Source organism: Panthera tigris, chromosome A3 (genome assembly GCF_018350195.1).
Source record: "Panthera tigris isolate Pti1 chromosome A3, P.tigris_Pti1_mat1.1, whole genome shotgun sequence".
Taxonomy (NCBI): domain Eukaryota; kingdom Metazoa; phylum Chordata; class Mammalia; order Carnivora; family Felidae; genus Panthera; species Panthera tigris.
The window spans coordinates 18,087,590-18,106,054 of NC_056662.1; the positions used below are offsets into that span (position 1 = coordinate 18,087,590).

General features: G+C 43.9%; 1 protein-coding gene across 3 annotated transcripts in view; it reads left to right on the top strand.

The window, feature by feature from the left end:
* PTPRT (protein tyrosine phosphatase receptor type T) overlaps positions 1-16,352 on the top strand; it is a 796,626-nt gene extending 780,274 nt beyond the window's left edge. For all 3 annotated transcript variants that reach the window (XM_042980385.1, XM_042980383.1, XM_042980384.1), the window contains 4 exons: positions 10,415-10,540; positions 11,404-11,567; positions 14,756-14,891; positions 15,787-16,352. In XM_042980385.1, the coding sequence (XP_042836319.1) occupies positions 10,415-10,540; positions 11,404-11,567; positions 14,756-14,891; positions 15,787-15,840 (480 nt within the window). In that variant the 3' untranslated portion in view covers positions 15,841-16,352. The remainder of the gene's footprint in view (positions 1-10,414; positions 10,541-11,403; positions 11,568-14,755; positions 14,892-15,786) is intronic.
* Positions 16,353-18,465: the final 2,113 nt, after the last annotated feature.

Consider the following 18,465-nt stretch of genomic DNA (forward strand, 5'->3'; position numbering starts at 1 on the left):
GAACTTGCACTCCCAAAGGACATCTTTTCATGGCCCAAAGAGCTATGGAGATCACTAGGTGGAATAATGTATGGCAGCTGCTCCAGGGCTGTCCACACATGCTTGGTTTAACTTGTTCTAACAATAAATAGCAAAAGTCCCTCTGCTTTTCTGGAAGAAGCATGGGCATTTCTAGATCATATGCTGCAACTGGACTGGCTTCCTGTTCCAGATGTGATAAGCAACACTGCGTTTTTGCAGTAGTGAAGCCCTCCCCTCTAAACCATCCCTCCCCAGGCTGTTGGGTGAGAAAAGGAGGAGGGAGGGGCCAGGACATGATGTGGGAAAGGGCCATTGATCCAGACTCTAGGCTAGAGGATTGAAACCTATTCTTGGAAAAAGCCTCTTCAAAAGGTTTTCAACTAAATTTTAAAAAATGCCAAAGTTGCATTGAATGTTCATGCAGCCCCAGGTTAGCTGTGTTCTCATGTTCTTAGAGCTAAGTCGGCCTCCTTGAATCCCCCCATTTTCCAGGACCTCCTGGAATCTTTGGAAGAAACCACATGTCTCCTTGGAGCTTGGGAAGATGAAAAAGTAGGAGGACCCTGACCTCACCCTATCCCACATTTCAATTAGATATCACTCACATCCCAAGTCAACAAACCAGAGAGTGATATGAAGACTGGCAGAACTCCACAACTATAGATAAGAAGCTGCATCTGAAAGGTTAGAAAGGTCAGAAAGGTAAAGGGATGTGGCCCACAGGAGGGAATGAGCTATGTGTGCAGAGGAGAGAAATGAGCCCTTGAACCAGGGAGTTCACATGAGGAAGACTAATGTTTGGCTTTAAAAACCAGAGGGGCTAAATTCTGTGAGTTTATAAAAGCAATGGTTACCTGGAGCCTAGAGTTTTAAAAGTCAACTGACTCAGCACTGGGCAAAGCAGGACAGTGAATGAAAGCTGGGTCACCGCCCTTAAAGAAATAGCAGCCTACAGAGAAAAGCAACATAAAAGCAGCAGTTTATACAACACCAGGACAAACACCAGAAGACCTGTTCATACTGATTTAAGAGTGTATTGTTGGAATTCTCTGAAGGCAAGGGAGCTGGCAGTCACCATGTTCCTCCCCTGCCTCCCAGCATAAATACAGAGCCACCTGCAAGAGGCAGGGATGCACAGATACGTCTGCCTGACCCTTTGGCAATGAAACACACCCATGAGTTCTCCTGAAGGCTCACCCACTCCAAGACTGCTAGCCTCTGCCTTGGGCTCAGGGCAAATTTTGTTAAAGCTGCACGTGTGCCCTAAGCAGCCAATGGGTGCACAGCTGCCTCAGTGTACCACGCACATCTGCCATGCCCCCAGCTGCCATTTCATGACACACCTGGCCACATACCCACAGCCACCATCATGCACCAGACCCAGCTGCTCCCAGCCTCGCACCCCGGACTCACAGCCCCTACCAGCCCCAGCATGCAGCCACAAGCCGACAGTGTTTCAGGGGATCTGGCATAGAACTGGTGGCCCAGAAAAAACTTTGATAATACCACTATCCTGCTCCCAATTTCCCCAGCAGCAAGCCCCCTTGGAGCTGGCCTTCCTGGGTCCCACAAACACCACAGAGAGCAAGCACAGCCCAAAACAGGCAGAGTCAGTGCAGACAACTTCACTGAAAGGAAAAGTGACTCAGACACAACAGTAAGGTATAAGTAGTGCCTCATTGCTGAAGTGTCAGTTTTTAGTGAACAGGGGACACTGTACTACAGGGTACTCCAGGACCTCCTCTTCATAAATTCACTACTTTCAAGAGCAGAAGACACAGTTGGCTTTAATACACAGAAACAGGCACAAAGTGGTAGAGAAAATAGAAATTTATCCCCAGTGAAATAACAGGACAAGGCCACAGGCAGAGATCTAAGTGAAACAGATATAAGTAACATGACTGATAGAAAATTTAACGCAATGAACAAAAGGATACTCACTTGATTTAAGAGTGGAGGACATCAGTGAGACCCTTAACAAAGAGATAAGAAATAACTTGGCAAAGATAAAGGGCTAAATAAATGAAATGAGAAACACACCTGATAGAATGAACAACAGGATGGAAGAAGGAGAGCAACGTATTAAAGACTTAGAAGACAACTAGAAAGTAATCAGGCTGAACGAAAGAAAGAATTACACAAAACAGAAATAGACTTGGAGAGATGACTTCATCAAACATAATAATATTCATATTATGGGAGTCCCAGAAGAAGGAGAGAGAGAGAAGAGGGGCAGAGAGTTTATTTAAAGAAATAACAGTTGAAAACTTCCCTAATCTGGGAAGGAAACAGATATCCAGATCTAGGAGGCACAGAGAACTCTCATGAAAAATCAACAAAAGCATATCCACACCAAATAATTAAACTTGCAAAATGTGATAAAGAAAAAATTTTTAAGCAACAAAGTCAGTAACTTACAAAGGAAAACCCATAAGGCTAGCAGGAGATTTTTCACAGAAACTTTGCAAGCCAGAAGGGAGTGACATAATATATTTGAAGTGTTAAATGGGAAAAAATCTGCAGCCAAGAATATTCTATCCAGCAAGGATATCATTCAGAATCTATCTCAGAAGGAGAGATAGAATTTCCCAGACAAACAAAAACTAAAGGTGTTTGAGACCACTAAAGCAGCCATGCAAAAAATATTACAGGGGACTCTTTGAGTGGAAAGGAGAGACCAAAAATGACAGTATAAACATAAGAAACACAAAGCCAGTGAAATGAATATTTCTGTAAAAAAAAGTCAAGTAACTCAAAAAAAGAATATAAAATATAATACCATATACCTGAAATGTGGGGAAGAAGGAAAAGAATGGATTCAAACTTAAATGACCATCAACTTAATACAGACTGCTATATGCAGAAGCTGTATACAAACCTAATTTAACTATATCAAAAACCACTAATAAACCTATAAAGAGTAGAGAAAGAAATCTAAATTGTCACTAATGAAAATAAGCAAAACACGAAGAGCAGAGAAAATTTTCAGAAAAAAACACAAAAGAAGTAATAAAATGGCAATAAATACATATCAGTAATTACTTTGAATGTAAATGGACTAAATGCTCCAATCAAAAGACACGGGTAACAGAGTGGATAAAAAGTGCCTATAAGAGATTCATTTTAGAGCTAAAGACACCAGCAGATTCAAAGTGAGGGGATGGAGAAACATCTATCATGCAAGTGGATGTCAAAAGAAAGCCAGAGTAGCAATACTTACTTTGGACAATATGGACATTAACACAAAGACTATAACAAGAGACAAAGAAGAGACACTATATAATAATAAAAGAGACGATTTAACAAGAAGATATAGCAATTATAAATATACATGCTCAATGTGGGAGCACCCAGATACATAAAACAGTTAATAACAAATATAGAGGAAATAATTGATAATAATAAAATAATAGTAGGGGACTTTAACATCCCCCACTTACATCAGTGGACAGATCTAAACAAACATCAAGAAGGAAACAATAGCTTTGAATGACATACTGGAACAGATGGATTTAACAGATATATTCAGAACATTCCATTCTAAAACAGCAGAATACACATTCTTTTCAAATACATGTAGAACATTTCCAGAATAGATCACATATTAGCCCACAAAACCATACTCAAAAAAATTCAAGAAGGTAAAAGTCCTGCCATGCATCTTTTCTGACCACAATGCTATGAAACTACGTCAACCACAAGTAAAAATCTGGAAATATCACAAATACATGGAGGTCAAATAACATACTAATAAAACAATGAATGAGTCAACCAACAAATCAAAGAAGAAATCAAAAAGTACACTGAAACAAAATGAAAACATAATGGTCCAAAACCTTTGGGATACTTCAAAAGCAGTTCTAAGAGGGAAGTTTATAGCAAGCTAGACTTATCTCAAGAAGCAAGAAAAATCTCAAAAAGTTAAACTCACACTTAAAGCAACTAGAAAAAGAGCAAATGAAACCTAAAACATCAGAAGGAAGGAAATAATAAAGATTACAGCAGAAATAAATGATACAGAAACTAAAAACAAAAAACCAAAAAAAAAAGCAATAGAACAGATCAATGAAACCAGGATCTAGTTCTTTGAAAAAAATCAATAAACCTCTAGCCAGACTTATCAAGGGAAATAAAGGACCCAAATAAATAAAATCAGAAATGAGAGTAGAAATAACAAACATACATACGACAGACATACACTCAGAATATTATGAAAAATTATATGCCAACAAATTGGACAACCTAGAAGAAATGAATAAATTCCTAGAAACCCAAAACTGAAAGAAGAAGAAATAGAAAATTTGAACAGACCAGCAAAGAAATTGAATCAGTAATCAAAACATTACCAACAAACACAAGTCCAGAACCAGATGGCATTATAGGCAAATTCTACCAAATGTTTAAAGGAATGTACTTATTCTTCTTAAACTTTTCAGAAAAATAGGAAAGGAAGAAAGGAAAGGAAAACTTCCAAATTCATTCTATCAGGCCAGTATTAAACTGATACCAAAACCAGATAAAGACTCCACTAAAAAAGAGAACTACAGGCCAATATCCCTAATTAACATAGATGCCAAAATCCTCAACAAAATACTACTAGCAAACTGCGTCTGATAATACATTAAAAAATCATTTACCACGATCAAGCGAGATTTAATCCCGGGTTGCAAACATGGTATAATATTCACAAGTCAATTGATGTGATCAATAAGAGGATGAGAACCATATGACCATCTTTTTAATATGAAATTTATTGTCAAATTGATTTCCATACAACACCCAGTGCTCATCCCAACAGGTGCCCTCCTCATTGCCCATCACTGACTTTCCCCTCCCTCCCACCCCCCATCAACCCTCAGTTTATTTGAGCATTTCAATAGACACAGAAAAAGCATTTGATAAGTATCACATCCATTCATAATTAAAACCCTCAACAAAGTAGGTTTAGAGAGAACATACCTTAACATCATAAAGGCCTTATTTGAAAAACCCATAGATAACATCATCCTCAGTGGGAAAAGCCTGAGAGCTTTTCCCCTAAGGCCAGGAACAACACAAGGAGGTCCACTCTCACCATTTTTATTCAGTGTAGAACTGTAAGTCCTGGCCACAGCAATCAGACAACAAAAGGAAATAAAAGGCATTCAGATCAGTAAGGAAGAAGGAAAACTTTCACTATTTGCAGATGACATGATAGGATATATAGAAAACCCAAAAGACCCCACCAAAAACTACTAGAACTGATTTAAAAATTCAGTAAAATCACAGGATACAAAATCAATGTACAGAAATCCCTTGCATTACTATACGCCAATAATGGAGCAGCAGAAAAAAATTAAGAAAACAATCCCATTTACAATTGCACCCAAAACAATAAGATACCTAGGAATGAATCTAACCAAAGAGCTGAAACAGCTGTACTCCGAAAACTATAAAACAGTCATGAAAGAAACTGACACAAAGAAATGGAAAAACATTCCATGCTCATGGATTGGAAAAACAATTATTGTTAAAACATCTATATTATCCAAAGCAATGTACATATTTAATGCAATCCCTATCAAAATACCAACAGCAGTTTTCACAGAACTAGAGCAAACAATCCTAAAATTTGTATGGAGCCACAAAAGACTCCACCCAAATAGCCAAAGCAGTCTTGAAAAAGCAAAGCAAAGCTGGGGACATCACAACTCTGGACTTTAAGTTATAAACAAAGCTGTAATAATCAAAACAGTATGGAACTTATATAAAAATAGATACACAGACCAATGGAATAGAATAGACTATCCAGAAATAAACCCACAACTATATGGTCTGTTGATCTTCAACAAAGCAGGAAAGAATATCCAATGGGAAAAAGTCTCTTTGGCAAATGGTGTTGGGAAAACTGGACAGCAACATGCAGAAGAATGAAACTGGACCACTTTCTTACACCATACACAAAAATAAATTCAAAATGGAGTAAATATCTAAATGTGAGGCAGGAAACCATAAAAATCTTAAGGGAGAACACAAGCAACTTATTTGACATCAACTGTAACTTCTTTCTAGATGTATCTCCTGAGGCAAGGCAAACAAAAGCAAAAATTAACTATTGGGGCTACATCAAAATAAAAGGCTTCTGCACAGGAAAGGAAACAATCAACAAAACTAAAAGGCAACCAATGGGATTAGAGAAGATACATGCAAATTACATACCCAATAAAGAATTAGTATCCAAAACATGTAAAGAATTTAGAAAACCTAACCCCCCAAAAACAATAATCCAATTTAAAAATGGGCAGAAGACATGAACAGACATATCTCCAAAGAAGACATCCAGATGGCCAACAGATACATGAAAAGACACTCATTGTCACTTATCATCAGAGAAATACCAACCAAACTACCATGAGCTACACCTCACACCTGTCAGAATGGAAAAAATCAAGAACTCAAGATACAACAGATGTGGCTGAGAATGTGGAGAAAGGAGAACCCTCTTGCACTGTTGGAATACATACTAGTGCAGCCACTGTGGGAAACAGTATGGATTTTCCTCAGAAACTTAAAAATAGAACTATCTTATGATCTAGCAATCGCACTACTGGGTATTTACCCAAAAACTATAAAAACACCCATTCAGAAGGATACATGCACCCCTATGTTTACAGCAGCATTATTTGCAGTAGCCAATAATGTTTCCATCGATTGAAGAATGGATAAGCATGTGGTGTGTGTACACACACACACACACATACACACACAATGGAATATTATCCAGCCATAAAAAAGAAGGAAATCTTGCCATTTGCAACAACATGGATGGAGCTACAGAGTATTATGCTAAGTGAAATAAGTCAGAGAAAGACAATTGCCATATGACTTCACTCACATGTGGAATTTAAGAAGAAAAACACACCAGCAAAAGGAAAAAACGAAGAAAGACAAATCAAGAAGCAGACTCTTATCTACAGAGAACAAACTGATGGTCACCAGAGGGCAGAAGGGTGAAGGGATGGTTGAAATAAGTGATGGGGATTAAGGAGTACACTCGTCATAATGAGCACTGGGTAATGGATAGAAGAGCAGAACCACCATACCATACACCTGAAACTCACAGAACACTATGTTAACTAATGCTAATTAAAATAAAAAATTTTTAAATAATAAAATACTAATTGTTAGCTTAAGAAAAAAAAGAAACCATAAGCCTCCCTCCCCAGGAGTTCTGTAAATCACTGGTATTTACGTGCTCACGCTCAGGTTCCTCAGTTCACATATGTGGCCTCTGCTCCATTTCCATGTTTCCCAGGGAGCAAAGTTCAATTCTTCACTGGTTTCTACAAGAAATCCATGTGCATTGAGCACTGTACATGTTATCAATTTACTGAATATTTAGGAGTTTGGGGGTTACATGAAACAGTGATCCACCTTCCACCCTTTCACTGGCTCTCCTATGCTCCCAAACTTTGTCATCTCCCAGGTCCCTTTTCATAACAACCCACAGCTCTCTCTCCTTTGACATGTAGAGCAGTGTCCCCATGCCCAGGATACTGCCCACCCCACTGCTACCCCAAGCTGGCTGATCAGGAATTTTCACAAGGGCAGTCGTATGGCTATTATCCTAAGGAGAAATTTTCATAAAGGATACTAAGTAGAGGGGGGAAATAAAACCCTCAGTTTATCCCTCTTGTTTTGAATAACCACCCCCCCCCCACACACACACACACTGCCTGCTAACTATAGCTCACATTTATTGAATATTCACTAAATATCCCGTGATAAGTAACACACTATGATTCCCAGCCACTCATAACCCAGAGAAGCTAAAAGATTTGGCCAAGTTACTCAGCTGGAAGGCATCAGGGCTGGGATTTGAACTCAGAGCACTTCAAGTGGGAGCCCCACTACGTTTTGCTACACAGCGTACATAGACCTAAATGGCAGTACCAGTACTGAGGCACCATCCCACCACTTGGACACCAGGACAGCCTTGAGCTAAACAAAAGAGGACATTCTTGTTGGTAGAATCCTTTCCGAGCCCTAAAAGGTCACTGGGAACTGAACACTGGCTTCCTCTCTTCTTTCTCCTGCTTCCCATGGCTGGATTATGTGCGACATCCTGGGCTGTGGGGAGACCTGATGATGTTTGGCAGCTCAAACACCACATGTGCCCACACATCACCCAGCTGGATGTCACGGTGCTGCTGTGGTCTCACGAATTAAGGACCTTAAGTGACAGGATGGCTCCGATTTAGGATTAGAAGGACCCTGCAACCTTCCCCAGCCCTCTGGGCATTATGGGAAAGTGACCTGGAAAATCAAATGTAGAGAGGTGTCCCAAAATATAGGAGTCTTGTTTGAGGCACAGTAGAACCTATTAGCTTGAGAAATTGGTCTGGAAATCTTATTAAAAGAGACAAATCATTCCACCTTCTCTCTGGACTGAAAATATTGGGGGTAATAGACTTTCTCTGAAGCCTGGGACCCATGTACCTCATGTCAGGATCACAGCCAACCTCTGGCAAGACTCAATTCAATGCAAGTGATAAAGGTTATTATTTTTTTTAATGGGCAGTTCTGATTAATTCTGATTTCTTTGGCCAGCCACCGACTTATCTCTACTAGTCCCTCATTACTGTGAAGGTTGCAAGCCAGAAGAGCCAATGGCAAAGAGAAATGAAGTTCAAATTATGGATTTGTCATTATTGCACAGCTCAGCAGATAACTGTCCCACCCCCTCCACCACCGCCACACACACACACACACACACACACACACACACACACACACTGAATATGCTCAATTAACCTGCAGTGGGGAATGGGAAAGCAAGGCACCATTGCATTGTGAAACCTAGCCTTGCTAGTCTTGGCTATTTAAAGGAAATGATAAAAAGAGTACTTCAAACGTATAGGTTAGCTATTATTATGGTGGTTGTGTTTGCTGGATACTGATAGGTTCCGGAATAATGCAAATCACTGGAATTTAGCAGATGCTTATCCCACACCTGGCACGGTGCTGAGGGCTTTCTTCACATGTATCATCTCCTTTATCCTTAGAACAACAATGAAGGTCAAGAGTTGGCAAACTTTCTCTATAAAGGACAAAAAAGGAAATATTTGAGGTTTTGAAGTCTATTTTAGGTTATGCAGGGTATTCTCAACTACTCAAATCTGCCATTGTGGCTTGACAACAACCATAGACAATATGTAAATTAGTAATTATGGATGTGTTTCAATAAAACTGTATTTACAAATTCAGCCAACTGGCCAGGTTTAGCCTGTAGGCCATCATTTGAACATGTTATTCCCAATCTGAAGGTTGGGTTCTTTTCTGTCTCCTACATCCTCCTTCCTCCCTGCTCTTCCATTCTGGTTCTAGTTCTGGAGGAAGAATAGAATAAAAGATGTTTTTGCACATGACTGCCCAGGGAGAGTTGGCTGTTCTCTCTCAACAAAAGGGAGAAGGATTGTTTTCATGAAAATCCTGCATCCGTGGTGGCTGTAGGGGGCCATCAGAGTCCCATGGGTCACCTGTCAATCTAGCTCCTTGTCTACAAGCTCGATGTAGGCTGTGGCAGACCCCACTGATGAAAGACTTGATCCCAACCTGCTCTCAGAAGACATGGTGGGTCTTTATGAGCCTCGGGTACATTTTCCAATACCTTGCCAATGGTCTAACAAATGACCTCTTTGTCCACACTGGGGTGGTCCCCAACAAGCCTGCAGCTGCAATCTTAGCTTCCATCTGAGCCCCAACCATGGGCCTGTAGACCTGGACAGGGTCCATCTCCATGCCCCTTAGAAACTGGGGATTTGAGGAAGCTTTGTGCCTCTCTGAGCCACAATACCCGCCACCTACCTGAATATTCTTTTCCCAACTAAAGTCACGTAACAGCTCCACAGATACCAGGGAATAAATTATCTGTCTCTCCTTGATGGCACTATAAACATAGGGAACAATTTAGGATCTCAGACTAGGGTTTCTCAATCTCTGCTCTATTGATATGTGGGGCCAGATCGCACTCAGGAACAATCACGCACACCGTAGGATGGTTAGCAGCATCCTGGCCTCTATGCACTAAATGCCCATAGCAACCCCCAGGTGTGACCATCAAAAGTGTCTCCAGACACTGCCAAATGTCCCTTAGCTGACAAAACAACTTCTGGCTGAAAGCCACTGTCTGGTTAAAGGGCAACCATTGCATTGCCTTTTGCTCTCAGCTGTAGGTTCTAACTCAATTCCAGAAAAATAGGAAAGATCACAGGCAGGTTCACCATTTCCCACCTAATACTCTAATACTTCTAGCCAGTGTTTCCTGCAGGCAATAAGAAAGGCTTGGTGGTAAATGCGATCAGCACCCCCCACCCCTCCTTGACCTCTCCCTCTGATCTCTCCCTTGCCCCAGCTCTGTATGCAGTACTGGCCTGAGAAGACCTCTGGATGCTATGGGCCCATCCAGGTGGAGTTCGTGTCTGCAGACATTGATGAGGATATCATCCACAGAATATTCCGCATCTGTAACATGGCTCGGGTAAGTGGATGTCCACTATCACTTCCTGTGCTGCTCCCCCACCCCAAAACAGATGAGGGCTAGTGGGAGAAGATGACACACACCAGCCAGGAGTCTGTGCTGTACTCTCCTGATAATCCCAACTTTGGGGAAGCAGTGCCTCTGCCGATTCCGGCTCCAGACCCAACCATGGCTCCAGCACTCAGACATGCATGGGGAGACACCCAGCCTGCCATCTGCCTGTTTCCGACACACTTGCTGCCGTGTAGTCAAAACTTCTCAGGAATTAGTGCTTCCCCGCTGTGTCGCACTATGTTGGCATGAGTTGATGCAGCCTTTGATTGGATCCAGTAGGCTTTGGGCTAGACCTGAAGAACACCAAGATGAAAAATAATTAGTTGCTTCCATGGGGAAATTCACTGGCTAGGTAGAGAAGTATTGGGTGGGAAGGGCAGATCAGTAGTCTATGAAATGGGTAATGAAGACTTTGGTCTTTACTGGGGCCCTGGGGTGAACAGAACTGTGTCTCTTCCTCAGTTCACTGTCCAGTGGGAACATGAGATATGTTCTGGCACATGAACCTCAGGGAGAGAGACAAATTCTGCCCAGTGGGGTGAGTCAGGGAAGGCTTTTCCTATAGAAAGGGACATCTGAATTGGGTTTTGGAAACTGAGTAGTTTTGCAGGTAGAGGGGCATGCAGGGAAGTCATGGCAGGAGAATTAGTGTGCACAAAGGTGTAAGGATGAGAATGGGGAGAGACAGACTGTGATGACATGGCATACAGCCCATTTAGTCTGTCTTCCACTGCAATGCTGCAGCCCCCAGGGTAACTGAAGGGTCTGCATCCCCAGAAGCACAGCCCTAACAGCTTCTCCGCTTTCAGCCTCAGGATGGGTACCGCATAGTCCAGCACCTCCAGTACATTGGCTGGCCCGCCTACCGTGACACGCCCCCCTCCAAGCGCTCTCTGCTCAAAGTGGTCCGCCGGCTAGAGAAGTGGCAGGAGCAGTATGACGGGAGGGAGGGCCGCACCGTGGTCCACTGCCTGTGAGTACCGTGGTGGGGCCTCTGGGGCAGCAGGGTGGTGGTGACAGGGCGTCTATCCTTGAGGATGCCACTGCCCACAAGCACCAGCCACAGGCACGCCTGGCCATACCACCTCTCAACATCTCTCAAAGGCCAAGGAGCAGGTGTTCAAGGAAATATAACCTTTCATGGACTGGGGTTGCCAGTTTGTTGTCCTGAATTAAGATTATATGACACGTCATTGATACAGAACCTGGTAAACTTTCATAGACATAGGGAGTGGGCAGGCCACTCCATATCACTCTTTTTTAATTTTTTAATGTTTATTTATTATTGAGAGACAGAGACAGAGAGAGACAGCATAAGCATGGGAGGGACAGAGAGAGGAGGAGACACAGAATCTGAAGCAGGCTCCAGGCTCTGAGCTGTCAGCACAGAGCCCGATGTAGGGCTCCAACTCACAAACCGCGAGATCATGACCTGAGTTGAAGTCGAACACTGACTGAGCCACCCAGGTGCCCATCCGTATCACTCTTAATGGGGAGAGAAGTCCCAATCCCCAACAAGAGGCATGATGTGTCCTCTTAGTCACTAGAAATCTAGGACAGAGGGGGTTCCACTGACTAGATCCTCCAATTATTTCCTAAAGGAGGAAAAGAAGAAAGGGAATGTGTTGATTGAGTTTGATGCCAAATATTTTAAATGAATTTTAAAATTAAAATACCATCTACAAGGTAGATATTACCATGCTATAGTGAAAAACTGAGGCACAGAAGGGGTGAGAGATTGGGTAGTTAAGTGAGGAGCTTTGATCTGAATCCACCGACATGCAAGTCAATATGCTGTTAACCCACACTGCCTCTGAGTAAACCAAAGGACTCATCAGCCGTGTCCTCCTTCAGGGGCATCTCTTGCTATGGGCGTACTGGGAACACAGGGACACAGAGAGCCTGAAGGGAAGGCAATGCCCCTGAGGGGTTGATCGATGGGTGTGAAGGGCCCTGGAAATACTGTTTCCCATGGCACAGTGGGCTCACAGCTGTGCTGATATGTCCATTACTGGGGTACACTGTAACCTTTACCACCTATCTCAGAATGGGCAAAGCTGGGGCACAGAGTTTCCCAAATAGACCTTGATGTCATAATGCCAGGTGGAGGTCAGGACCCTTAGGGGACTGTGGCTGACAGGCTGTCATCAAGAAAGTTAGTTAACTGAGTGAGCTTCAGTTACCTCATCTGCCCAGTGCATATGTTAAAATAGGTCATCTTAAGACCCTATCGTGCTTTGTCATTAAATATTTGGAGAACAAACACAAGTTATCTTCCAACATACAGATTCATGACATCATGGTAGCAAATATGCAAATGTTATAAAGACAGTTACTTCAGAGCCTGTGTTGGAGTCTACCCTAAGAATATAGAGTGACCTCTGAGAAGGATTCTGCAAAGATCTCGGACCCAGAGCACCTCTGTAGCTGTAACAGCCATGTGTGGAACATATGACTGGCAACTATTCCCTTTGCTGCTCAGAATGTGGAGGGTTGGGGAAAAGTGACTGAGAGGACTCAACTCTCTTAAAATGTGTCAGAGGAGATGGGAGCGAGCTCTTCCCTTTTTAGAGTAAATATGTCTGGAGCCCATTGAAAACACCTTACTGACTTCAGAATCAAGTTCAGTCTTTTCAAAACCAGCTATTGTTCATTGTTCCCCTCTTTCAAATAGGTGGTGTATGCACATGTCAGGAAAACCAGACACACACAAACACACACACACACACACACACAACACACACGACTTAAGGCCACCACTTATAACAATCCTTTTTTTCTCAAAGGATGCAAATCACAAACTGGGGTTCAGGAAGATGCTGTGAGGTGTCAGTGTCACGTTGATGGGTGACATCAGCCAAACCAAGCTAGTTCTACCCACATCCCAGAAACTGGCAGCTGGTTCCCTGCCAATTCACCCTTGCCCCTTCCACATCCCTCTCACACACTCAGGTGTTCTCACCTTTAGCACAGAGTCATTACCATCACATCAGAGTCTCACTCCATCAGACCCTTGGATTCCTGTGCCCACTCTTGGACTCTGTTGTTCTTGCTTCAGAAAGTACTGAACACTCCCTCTAGGGGAATCCCTTCCTACTCCTTGCCATGTGATTTTTTTCAGCCTGCTTTTTTGCAGGAGTACCTTTTTATCCATATCTCCCCTAGCCAAGGTGACCAGCAGTTTGAACTGAAGGAAAGCATAGGCATGTCCTCCTATCATCAGGGACCTTGGCATCCTTGGAGGCCAGAGATACCAAAGAGACATCGAAATGCAATGGCCAGTGAATGGAGGGCAACTGTCTGTACTTGAAACATCTGCTCATTGGGTGTCCTATACATAAAACATCTGGGAAATCAAGTGCCTTAATTTCCATCCAGATGTTCTTTAGACACAGGCCATTACATGAAATCATTAGTTGCTCTTGGCAACGTGCCCAGGATTTCTGAATCAGGTAGTTTCCTAAAGGGACTTTCTGTAAATAGTTGGAGGGGCATTTTCATGAACATGAATTATGGAGCACCAGAAAGGAGGGACAGAGAGATGACCCTGCCGGGAGCCCTCTAGCTCAACTCTCCAGATTGACAGGGTCTTGCTTCAACCAGGATGTCCAGAGACCTATCATCTCAAAATAGAGCATTTCAGACCCACCCAGCCCCACCCCTAAACCTAGACTGGCTGACCTGAAGCTAACAGTGATGTCTCTGGAGTTTCTATCCTTAGTGGAGGGGAAGAACTAGGATTAAAACCACCTGGAACCTTCCCCTGTGTTCACTGGATGTGTAGGTGGACTCAGATCCTCCTTTTGAACAAGGATACAGACACCACATCTACAGAGACACACTGTCTGTCACACTGTTTGGGTCAGTGTACCATGTATGACTTTCACATGCTCATAGAACCAAAGAAACGTCCAGTTAATTGAATTCTCAAAGAGCATCTAGTCCAGCCCCTCCATTATATGAACAGGGAACAGCTCGTTCAAGGTCAAACAAAGCAGGCTCATGGCACCAGTGGGACTGACACTGCTAAGGCTTTCACCATAGCCTGACCTTGCATTTGCTGGGGCAGCCACTCCCCCACTACTGCTGATGTGGCTTTAGGATGAACAGGTGCTGGGAGGGTGCCCAGGAATATAGCTCACCTCTTCACTCTGTGTGTAGAAATGGGGGCGGCCGCAGCGGAACCTTCTGTGCCATCTGCAGCGTGTGTGAGATGATCCAGCAGCAAAACATCATTGACGTGTTCCACATTGTGAAAACACTACGTAACAACAAGTCCAACATGGTGGAGACCCTGGTGAGTGTCTCAAGAACCTTCTTCCACAGTCTGGGGGCTGGCCCTAATTCCCCTGACCTGGAGAAAATAGCATCAGAGAGTAAAAACACCCAACAGCAGGGCGCTTAGTGAGCCCTTACAGTCTACACCCTTTGCACAGTTGTCTGCTCTGCTCACATCCCTTGCAACCACACAAACTTCCTTCTCCTGCAGGGCAGTCCAAATATTAATCCTGACACACTAATCCTCATATCGCTAATTCAGGCTTAGGGGAAGGGATTCTGGATTAGTGGAGTGTGAATTATATTTTCAATTCAGTCCAGTCCTATTCTAATTGACCTATGTGAATTGCACAGTGTAAGCATAGGGCTTGGACACTGTGGAGAAAGCGATGGAAAGTACGTGAGCAGGCAGAGCCCAGATCATAAGGCCTGGTGCAGTGATGGGAACAGACCATACACAGGGAACTTTGATAGAAGAGTCTTAACCTAATCAAAGCACGGTCCTACTTAGATTCTCATCCATAGACCAGCATTGTCAGCGTCATCTAGGTGCTTGTTAGAAACACAGAATCTAAAGCCACTCCAGATTTACCCAGAGTTTGCATTTTAGAAAGATTCTTGGGTGCTTCATATGCATCTTTCAGTCTGAGAAGCACTAGTGTCCAAAACAGGGAAAAGGAAGAGAATGATCCCGTTGGGCATCTGGGAAAGCGTGGGTGTGAACAGGCCCAGGGCACAACTTGGGGGGATGTCCAGATACAGATAATTACATGGATAATTTTGAGTCAACTGTTAGTATGGATGTAGATAAAGTGTCTTCCAAAATCTGTGTCTCTAACCTAAATGCATTTCTCCTTTCCTTTTTTTTCCTTCTCTTGCCTCCTCTGCTTCCTCTTTGCCTCTCCCCCTCTCAGGAACAGTATAAATTTGTATACGAGGTGGCACTGGAATATTTAAGCTCCTTTTAGCCCAATGGGATGGGGAATCTGCCAGAGCCCAGAGGCTGCTGCAGCCAAGCCCCCTTTTCTGTGAATGGCAGTGACTGGGCTCAGAGGCTAAGAGGTGGCCCCCTGCCCAACTCCAAGAAGAAGACTGGTGGTCCGTGTTCCGTGGTGGGCCCTGCACCTTCTGAGGGTCTCCTATAGCTGTGGGGATGCTGCTCTGAAAGGCCCAGACTTCCCTTCCACACCCAACCAGCCACAGCCATGGGCCCATGCACACGTGCACCCATGACGAGGCCCTGGATTTTTTGGTTCCCAGACCTCTTGCTTTTGTTCAAGTTTGTGAATCTCATGGCAAGCCGACTGTGCGAGCATTGGGGAGTGACAGCCTCAGCAGCACCTCCCTGCCTCACTTTTCCTTGAGAGTAGAGGAGATATCTGTTCTACTCCTTCATGCTGTCATGGAAATGATGGGGCTCTTGGAGGAGGGGGGGGCCTGCTCTGCTGCCTGCTGTAGGCTCCTTCAGGGATCTCTGGCATTGGACACCTGCCGGTCTGGATCAGTGTGACCTCGGGATGCTCCTGAGACCACAGCAGAGGTCCCCATTCTCAAACATAACCTGCATGGGGCTTGGCCCGATACCATTTTGAACCCCTCCCCCAGCCTAGGCCTTGACCTGTTGTTCACTGGCCAGTCCGCTGTGTCCACGCCCTTTGGTAAAGGTTCTTTTTGCTTTTTTTGTAATCAGTGGGAGGGAGAGTGTGGAATGTTGCTGCTCTTCCATGTCTTTGTGAAAAGGAACCATCTCTTGGGGGGCAGGGCTGACCTTGTGTCTCTTGGGTGGTGGCCTCCTTTAGGAGAGAGAGAAGAGTTGGTTATTTTCTGAAGTATATAAGGAAAAAACTTTATTTGGGCATGTAAAATCTTCGTCTCTTATGTCAAAATAAAAGGGGGAGAGAAGTTTGGGTGTGTAACTATAAGACAAATCTCTTGGGCCTGTAATCTTTCCTGGCAATGTCCTTAAAAGATCCCACCCTAGGACAGCGATGCCATTGAGCAAGGGTGACAGGCTAGTCTGAAGATGGTCCCTTCAGATGGGGCAGATGATACTAGCTTTGTGCATAATCTTGGATCCCCAAATTTGAATTCCTTCCTAGAGAAATCCCTAGCTGACATCTTGAAAAAGGTCATCATGGGCCCAGTTATGCTTTAGTTTAAAATAGGCCAAGGAGATCATACCAGGGATCTAGGATCTTATTGAAAGTAAAGTATGGGTGACCCAGTGACAGGGAAGCAATATTTGCTAAGCATCTACTGTACGTCGGGCTTGGCACATTCCTTATGACATCTCACGCAGTCCTAGAACCCCCATGAGAGAACTACTAGCCTGTCATCTCTACTTTACAATTGAGGAAACTGAGGTATCTTCCTCACTGATGAAATCCTGGGTTCCAGAAAGGCAGATATTGGTGATAAGACCCGTTTGTACTGTTTCCTTCATCTTTCTCAGCAAAGCGCTTATTTTATGGAGGGAAAATAAGGCCAGAAACTTCTGAGCAGAGAACTCCACAATGGAGTTCTTTCTTTCTGATGTGAGTTCTTCTGGGAAGCCCAGTAGTTCAGATATATTTTAGTAAGTCATTCCCAGCTCCCCAGGAAAGCTAGTCCCATCTGATTTCTTGGCCAATGAAAACAGTTGCCTGTTTCCTCAGGCTGTGAGGTCTGCAAGCCAGGGACATGCTCTACTTTGGTCTCTACTAGGTGTTGAGGCACAGTATTTGGCAGCCTCAGGGCAGCCTGGGATCTAGGAAGCTCCACGTGGAGGCTGATCTGGCCCCAGACAGGAGATAAGGAGCACAGAATTCAATAAGGCACAGTTTTTCTCCCCAAGAGCTCCCTGTATACTGGGGAGCTTGAACCCCAGTACAGGAGTGGTGCAGCATACGAGCATCATATGAAACTGGGAGCAAGAAACCCTCTGCCTGCCTACGACTTCCTAGAGGAAGTAGCGCCCATTCAAGCTGAGTCTCAACAGGTAGAAAAAAGAGGAAAAGGAAATCAGTCCAAGGGATCAGGATGTATAGTGGCAAAGAGGTGTGAAAACTCCTTGGGATGGGAGGCAGGCAGGTGAGAGGTCAGCCCAGCTGGAGCAAAGCACGACAGGAGGGGCGGCAGGAGATGAGCCAGGGTCAGGGAGAAGAGTGTTCCACCAAAAGCACAGACTTACCCCTACGGGCAACAGAGAGCGAGGAGAGCATCTGAGTGATGTGCTCAGCTCAGTGTTAGAGAAGACTCCCTCTGGGGCCAGTGAGGCTGCCTCCTTTCCTTTCATCAGACACTGTGAAAACATTCCCTTAAGCGTGTGCTTTTTACTATCACATCTATTTGTCTGTCTGCTCATTATTTTGTTGCTGGAACAAAATATGCAGTGGATCATGAGACTCCACTCTTGCGAGAAACTCAGGGTCTCTGCTCTACCGTGGAGCAGGGTGACCACTGCAGGCCCATGAGGATGGGACATGAAAGGAGCCCACAGAAACTGTTCCCATTGGCGTGGGCTTTGGAGCTGTCTGGAAGTCCAGAGACACCAGACATGATCACAGAAGGGCTGTCACTTTGCAGGTTCAAAAGGAAACATCTCAAAGGGAAGG